The following is an 8,092-nucleotide window of genomic DNA, read 5'->3' as shown; positions in this document are numbered from 1 at the left end:
TGTGACACTGAAAAAAAACATGAAGGGGCTCCAGGAAACAAAAGGCTTCATTGGGATTTCAGAGCGGCTCTTGCTGAGGCTCGTTGAGACTAAACCAGAGCAGTAATCAGTGGAGGATCAGGCAGCAGCTAAATCGGGTGATTCTGATCAGGCTGGATCAGGCTCACGTGATCCCTGACAAACAAACTCTTGGACACAGATTTTCAGACAGGATTATGTCTGTCTGACATGATTTTGAATTGCTTCCTGAGAGACAGGATGTCTTAGATGTGCTTGTTAAAGATATGTTATCTCATTGATTGATTGATTGGGTTTATTTCAAGCATAGATTGTGGAGCGTACAGGACAAAACACAGATTTTTCAAACTCCTCATAGAAATAAAGAAATCTATTTATTAGAAAATAAATCAAAAACAAAGACACACAAAGTCACATTTGATTCATTAACTAAAGACGAGTTTGATTGACTGCTTGAAGAGGAGTAGGAAGAAACAAACTTATATAATCCCACTTAGTTACTTCATTTTACAGCTTTGTAAAGTTTTTGTAATCCGGTTCTAATCCAATTAAATCAAATGTTTTCTTTTTGTTTGAAGATTTATTGTTTTATTACATAAACCAACAGGAAGTTTCTATTAGGGGAAAAAGGAAGATTTTTCCGAATTTGGATCCTGTTGTTTAGTAATACACAAATCATAAATTGAAACAAAATTGTGACCAAAAAAATTGAGGTTTGAATTAAATCGTGGAGAATCACTACGTCTTTTTCAATACTGAAAGGATTCCTGGCAGACATACCAGTTTAGTGGCCCTGTGGTAGAGTGTCCGCCCTGAGACTGGAAGGTCATGAGTTCAAATCCCGGCCGAGTTATACCAAAGACTAAAAATCTCCCTGGTTGACACAGCGTTAAGGGGTTGGATTGGGGGGTTGAGCCACCAAATGGTTCCTGAGTGCGGCTGTGTCTGCAGCTCACCCCTCCCTCAGGGGAGGGGTCAAATGTGGAGAACAAATTTCACATGACAACTAATGAGACTTTAACTTTGTGCAGAAATGTCTCTAACTGACATGCATTCTATCATAAATCTAAATGACACATTTCCTTTTCCCTCCGTTTTAGATGCCAAGGAGTTATCCATCACAACAATAAAGGTAATGTCCCTCTGTCCTCTACAGTTTTCAGCCCTTTAACATATGAAAGCTTTTATAAATGTTATATTTGTTGTAAACGTGTCAAATATTTTGTCTAGTATAACATTGAAGAGTGTAAACAACCATGTCTGTCTGATATAAACCTGAATGAATGATTCTATAGTAGATGTTTGTGAAAGGAACCACAGATAACTAAGCAACCCTTCGTTCCTCTCAAACTTCTCCCTGCTGCGATGTGGTCTTCAGGAAGAACCGTACACCATGACCAAAGGCTCGGGCCTGGAGGGGTACTGCATCGACCTGATCTCAGAGCTCTCCAAGAAGCTGGGCTTCATGTACAAAGTGCACATAGTTAAGGACAACCGCTATGGAGCCATGGACGCCAGCGGCAACTGGAACGGGATGATTGGCGAGCTCGTTAGAAAGGTGAGTTCAACATCAGACCAGATTTCTGCTGTTATGAAGGAGGGTGTTGGATCCCAGGAGGGAAAGACTGATGTCTTAAATCGTTTCTCTAAAGTATTTAAAGCAGGGGTCTCCAAACTCTTTCTTGTTAGGGCCACATGACTGTTTTCTTCTCTGATGGGGGGGCGGGGTTTGTTTGTAGGCTAACAGAAAAAGCTTAATAATCACAGCCAAAACATGAACATTTGTCTCTCCAGAAAGCTACATCGCCAAATTTCAAATAATTAATTTCTGTAATCTTCACAGAAAAAATAAATAGTAAAACATTTTAAAAAAAACTATATATATATCATTACCTGTGATAGTGTGAATGCTGTAAGTTAAATGTGACAGCTGAAGATGCCTAAATTGATAACAAAAAACGCTGAAACTGATGGTTGAAAACGCTAAAGCTGATAGCTATCTAAAATATTAGTGAAATGCCAAATTAGCCCAAAAAACAGAAAAAAATATACATTAGCCAAAACAGCTACCACGTAGCTAAAATACTAGCTAAATGCCAAATTAGCCTAAAAAACTGATGAAATGCCTAAATTATCAAAACCAGATAGCATAAAGCCAAAATATTAACTAAACTACAAATTAGCATAAACAACTGAAAAAAGGCAAAATTAGCCAAAAAGCTAGCATGTAGCTGACATATTAGCTAAACTCCAAATTAGCCTAAAAAATGAAGAAAAGCCTACATTAGCCAAAACAGCTACCACGTAGCTGAAATACTAGCTAAATGCCAAATAAGCCTAAAAACAAAAAAAGCCAAAATTAGCTAAATTAACCTTAACAAAATGAAAAAGCTTGAATTGCCTAAAACGGCTAAATTGTAGTTGAAATATTAGCTAAATGCCAAATTATCCTAAAAAAAATCTGAAAAAGGTCAAATTTAGCCAAAAAAACTAGCCTGTGGATAAAATATTAGCGAAATCCAAAAATAGCCAAGAAATCCTTTATAACTGCCAAAACAATCCAAAAAGCTAGCATAGAAAGAGCTGAATATTTTAATAGCTGAATAAGCTAACTAGCTGAAAGAGCTGAAGAGCTGTAGATGTCTAAAAAAACGTAAAGAAGAAAAACAATAATAATAAAGAAAGAAAAAGTGAATCACTCTAGAGTAATGCTTCACAGCCTTTACTCTTTTCACTGGCCTCAATCAGCCAGAGTGAGAAAAAAAATGTGGCCAAATATGGAGGAGGGCCAAATCTGGCCCGCGGGCCGTAGTTTAGGGACCCTTGATTAAAGTGAAGACAAACAAAAACCTATACATTAAATGATGTTACTGTTGCATTAATGACATCATTAAATCTGTTTATCTCTTGAAACATCAACACAACTTTCCTCTAAAGTCCAAGTCCTTCCTCAGACACGATGCTGGCGTCTCAGAGCTCCTCCTCTGAAGAAGACCACAGCCTCACAGCGCTGTCGCCTACAAACGCTTCATTTAGAATTTTTTAGATTAAAGTGATCTGTTTTTCTGACATCAGAAGCACAGCGGTGTCTCATATCTGGATCTTCCCGCCCCCCAGGAAGCAGACCTGGCTGTGGCCCCCCTGACTGTCACAGCGGCCAGGGAGCGTCACGTGGACATGGCGGCGCCCTTCATCCACACGGGCCTGAGCTTCATCACACACAAAGCCGGCGACGCCGAGGAGAGCTCCTTCAGCCTGCTGGCGCCCTTCTCCACAGACATGTGGGCGGGGCTCCTCGTCTCCTTCCTGCTGACAGCTCTCTGCATTTTCCTGGTGGGCAGGTGAGCGCACCTTTACCCTGAATGTTTATGTTGGTTCACCTGAGAGAGCTGGGCTGAACGTAAAACCAATGTTTAGTTTTTGATCTCTTGAAACAAACCGATTCCACAAACAGCAAAAACGTCTTCTGACAGGAAGATGTTTTAGAACAAGAATAACTGGAGCCAAGAGGTAACCCCGGGGACAGGCCCGGCCCGGCCTGGCCCAGCCCGGCCTGGCCCAGCCCGGCCTGTCCCAGGGGGGTTGCTGTGTTAAGTCAGCCTTCATATACCTTTACCTAAAAAGTTGAGCATAAACTCTCCTCCCTGTCAATATTTCATGATTGACTTTAAACATTTGTGTTGTTGATGCGTATGGCCACTCGATTAACCCTTTAACACCTGAGACGTCACCGGTGACGCTTAAACACAAAATCATTAACATACTTTGTTATAACTTTTCAACAGTTAATTCCAGTAGATTCTGTACGAGAAAAGCGGCTCATGGATTTGCAAAATGTTAAATTTGATAAAAGACTGCACATTGCAGTAAAAAACTATGAAAGAGCGCTGAAGGTGACCTAAATTTCTGAAAGAAATTTGGTGGTAAAATTGTTTAAAAATCTCTAAAACATGCCAATTTTGCTAAAATATTTTGTGTGTTGCTTTAACACTCGATAAACTCCAAATTAGCACCAAAAACCTCAGTAGATTCCAAAAATTCCTAAAAAGATAGCTTGTTTCTTAAGTATTTCAAAACAGACTACATTTTCTCAGGAAACTAAACTAGTCAAAAACGTTAGCATGTTGCTAAAATAGAAGCTAAACTCTAACACAGCATAAAAACCTCAGTAGATGCTACCTAAATGAGCTGGCATAATGTTAACATAACAGCTCAATGCCAATGAAGCAGAGTCAGAATCTACTGGAATTATCGTGTTAACGGTTAAATAGTTACAGTAAATCAAAGAACATCAAAGAACACAAACAGTGGAGCTTGAGCTTTGGATGTTTTGATTGGTTGTAGAAGAAAAACATTTTGGGTTTATCTCTTAAAGTGATTTATTTGATGGCCAAAGGCTTGTAAAAGGGTCCTTTCTTTCTCCTTCTTTGGGCCGACATACCACCCATCCAACAAGAAATTCTCCAGAACCGTCTCAGTCTTGGGTTAAAGCTGACCACTTGGGTTAGCATTTGGTTTCAATGTAGGCCTACATGGGTGGGCACCTTGAAAACCGACAGTGTTCGGAAGACCAATACTGGGTCATGTGAGTTTGTACGTTGATCTACCCCCCCAGGATCAGTCCATCTGAATGGGCCGAGCCACGGACGGACGAGAACAGCTTCACGATGCTGCACAGCTTCTGGTACATCATGGGATCTCTCACCCTGCAAGGTAACTGGAGCCACGACAACTCTGATGTGTCCCATAGACCGTTTATAGGAACTGGACATAGCAAGTGTGGAGGTCCCCCATAGAGAACGTCTTATGCCCTTACGAACTCAGGCCAGAGCCTTCACCGTCACTTCCTGATACATCTACCACAGGGATGTCCAAAGTCAGGCATCGACCTCCTGCTGGTTTTCCAGAAACTGCTGCTAATTACCTGGATCAGGTGTGTTTGACCAATAAGGAGCTTCAATGGCAGGTTGTTTGGAAAACATGTAGTACATCATCCTTGAGGACAGACTTTGGACACCCTTGATCTACCGCCATATTGCGACCCATGGCCAGCGATTAGTCCGAGTCGGTCTGAGTCACGTTTTTAGAGGAACTACTGTGACCAATCAAGCTTGATCCGGCCTGTTGGAAGTCCACACCGCTCCCACTGAATCTGTCAACATGGAGGCGGGGCACCACATCCTTTTACCGAGGCATCTGATTGGTCAGTTTATGACTTTAATAACTGGTGATAAAGAAAACATTTAATTAGGATTTTAAAGAACGTGCTGAGAAGAATTGAATTCAATTGAATTTGATTTATACAGGTCAATATCACAAAAGAACTCCCTCATTGGGCTTCATGCTGGTATTTTTACAGAAGCAGAAGGTCAGTCATAGATTTAAACAATAGCTTAAAACTAAACAGACTAGATAAAACTGGCTATCCCTGTCCTTAGACCCTCCTTCCCGTAAGGAAAAACTCCTAAAAGATCTGATTCAGGGAAAAAAGAAGAAACTTTATGGATTCCACATGAAGGAAAGATTCCAGGACGGACAGGAGATTTACCAGAACTATTAAAGAAGAATTAGCTTATCTAACTACAACTTGCTGATCTTGGGCCCTAGAACTGAGCCCTGTGAGACTCCGTAGCTAACTCTAGTACAATGAGAGGACTGTCCATTTACATTAACAAACTGGTATCTATCAGATAAATAGGATTCAAACCACTGGAGGGCAGATCCCCTGATCCCTATGTCATGCTCTAGTCTCTGGAGTAAGATGCTGTGGTCGATGGTATCAAAGGCTGCACTGAGGTCTAACAGGACCAGAATAGAGATTAGTCCCTTTTCTGAAGCCAACAACAAGTCATTAGTGACTCGGACCAGTGCAGTTTCAGTGCTATGGTGAGGTCTGAACCCTGACTGAAAATCTTCAAAGTGATTGTTGTCCTGTAGGTGGCACTGCAGCTGCTTTACTACAACTCTAAGATTTTAGAAATAAATGGGAGATTAGATATTGGGATCAGATCAAGAAGGATTATTCTGACAAATAGAATAAAATAACAGTCGAGTCTATGGGACTTTGGCCTTCTTGCAACCAGTTCCTGTTTGGAACACGAGAGGGTAGGGGTTGAGCAGTCCATTGATACACAGTCAATGATGTGCCCTCAGGCGCCGGCCCCCACCCCAAAGCCCCGTCAGGGCGGGTGGTCAGTGCCATCTGGTGGATTTTCTGCGTTCTGCTTTTGGCCTGCTACTTTGCCAACTTCAGCTCGGTGATGCAGTCCAAGAGCAGGCAGGTGTCCATCAACAGCTTCGAGGAGCTCGCCAACCAGGATGTGATTGACTACGGCACTCTGGAGTTCGGCTCCACCATGCTCTTCTTCAAGGTGACCACAATGAGTTTTCTCTGCTGACTCTGGGACGTCCCGATCTGAATGATGGTTTCATTCCCAGAACTCCAACAACCCGGTTTACCGGCGGCTCTACCAGCAAATGGAGCGCAAGAAGAGCTTCGTGTCCAACATGGAGGAGGGTATCCGCCGCACCCAGGAGGGGAACTTCGCCTTCATCGGGGAGGCCGTGTCCTTGGACCTGGCTGTGGCCCGGTACTGTAAGCTGAGCCGTGCTCAGGAGGTGATCTCCATGAGGGCGTACAGCATCGCCGCACCGCTGGGTGAGTCTGCGTCCTCTGAAGCCATGAATGTCCAGCCCCCCACTGAATCTTTTCTCTTGCCCCCCCAGGCTCTCCGCTGATGAAGAACCTGTCCATAGCCATCCTGGAGCTCAGCGAGTCTGGAGAGCTGACCCACCTGCGGGAGAAGTGGTGGGCCAGCAAATGCCTGGGTGAGGATGAGGCCCACGCCTCGGGGGCCCTGCAGGCCCATGACCTGCGGGGGCTCTTCATCCTGCTGGGGCTGGGCCTGGGTGCCGGCCTCCTGCTGGCTCTGCTCGAGCTCTTCTCCAAGGCTCACAGCCGTGCTAAGGACGGCAAGGTGAGGGTGTGACACCGCGATGTGCCGCCATGACCCCCTCCATGAACTCACCCCCCTCTGATCCTTCACAGAGAACCTGCTGCTCGGCTCTGACGTCCGAACTGAGCCAGAGGTTTGGCGGCGCCGCTGAGAAGGACGAGGAGGACGGTGACAAGAGCAAGGCCTAGAGGCGGCGTCCCACTCTCACCTCCTCCTCAGAGCCACAGGAGTCTGTTTGTTTCTGCATCTTTAGAAAGTCTGTCCTCTCATGGTCTGTCCTCTCATGGTCTGTCCTCTCATGGTCTGTCCTCTCATGGTCTGTCCTTTCTCCTGAAGGAGCAGGAACGTCCTGAACAGCAGAGTTCAGTTCACAAAGTCACACATTCTGTTCATAATCTGGATTTTCCCTGAAGGTTCACAGAATTGAAAGGTTTGTTCCTGAGCCAGAAGCAGCGGTTCGGCCCAGATGTTTGAGCTCTGCTGTCTGGGACCAACTTGAACACTAACTTCTCTTTTTTCAGACTAACTCTGAAACTCAACTGCAAATGTTTCCTGTGTACTCCACATAGATCCTGCAGACGCTCTGCCTTCAAACGTATTATGTAGAACCGCTCTGTTCAGGAGGAAACTGGGAGTTGTTCATGAAAGTTAACAATAAACACTTTTTATATGGAAGAAACAACAGTTCTTCTAGTGGTTCCCCATCATTTCATTGTCTCTGATTTTTTCAGTGTTTTTGTGAATTTAATGTCTTCCCCTGAGTCAGTGTCTGAAAATACACCTTAGACTTTTTTATCTTGATTTATCTATTTAGCATATTTCTCAGGTATATACATCTTAATGCTTAATAAACACTAGCAGGTCATGTTTAAATATCTCAACAGGTTTTCATCTTTCAGGTTTTTCGTCATCATGCGTTTTTTTATATGGACAGGTGTGTATGGAGATGTACAGGTGAATAAGCAGATGAATTCAGTGAAGCGACAGGAACTGTCAAAGCCTAACAGAAGATGGTTGAAACCAGCTGACAAGCTGCAATGAAAGGAGCAAAATATAACTATTAAGATATTCAGCAACAAAAAAAAATACATTTTAAAATGTGAATTTCAGAAAATAAA

General features: G+C 43.3%; 1 protein-coding gene across 4 annotated transcripts in view; it reads left to right on the top strand.

The window, feature by feature from the left end:
- LOC112158912 (probable glutamate receptor) overlaps nt 1-7,681 on the top strand; it is an 11,315-nt gene extending 3,634 nt beyond the window's left edge. For 3 of the 4 annotated variants that reach the window (XM_024292604.1, XM_024292605.2, XM_024292606.2), the window contains exons 3-10: nt 1,119-1,150; nt 1,397-1,576; nt 3,136-3,359; nt 4,634-4,731; nt 6,172-6,389; nt 6,457-6,676; nt 6,745-6,995; nt 7,067-7,681. In XM_024292604.1, the coding sequence (XP_024148372.1) occupies nt 1,119-1,150; nt 1,397-1,576; nt 3,136-3,359; nt 4,634-4,731; nt 6,172-6,389; nt 6,457-6,676; nt 6,745-6,995; nt 7,067-7,162 (1,319 nt within the window). In that variant the 3' untranslated portion in view covers nt 7,163-7,681. The remainder of the gene's footprint in view (nt 1-1,118; nt 1,151-1,396; nt 1,577-3,135; nt 3,360-4,633; nt 4,732-6,171; nt 6,390-6,456; nt 6,677-6,744; nt 6,996-7,066) is intronic. The other variant, XR_002921384.1, reaches the window with a different exon arrangement.
- The last annotated feature ends 411 nt before the right edge of the window (nt 7,682-8,092 follow it).

The sequence above is a fragment of the Oryzias melastigma genome, linkage group LG7 (genome assembly GCF_002922805.2).
Source record: "Oryzias melastigma strain HK-1 linkage group LG7, ASM292280v2, whole genome shotgun sequence".
Taxonomy (NCBI): Eukaryota; Metazoa; Chordata; class Actinopteri; order Beloniformes; family Adrianichthyidae; genus Oryzias; species Oryzias melastigma.
Note: the sequence above shows the minus strand (reverse complement) of the source record. Positions and strands in the feature narration are given on the sequence as shown.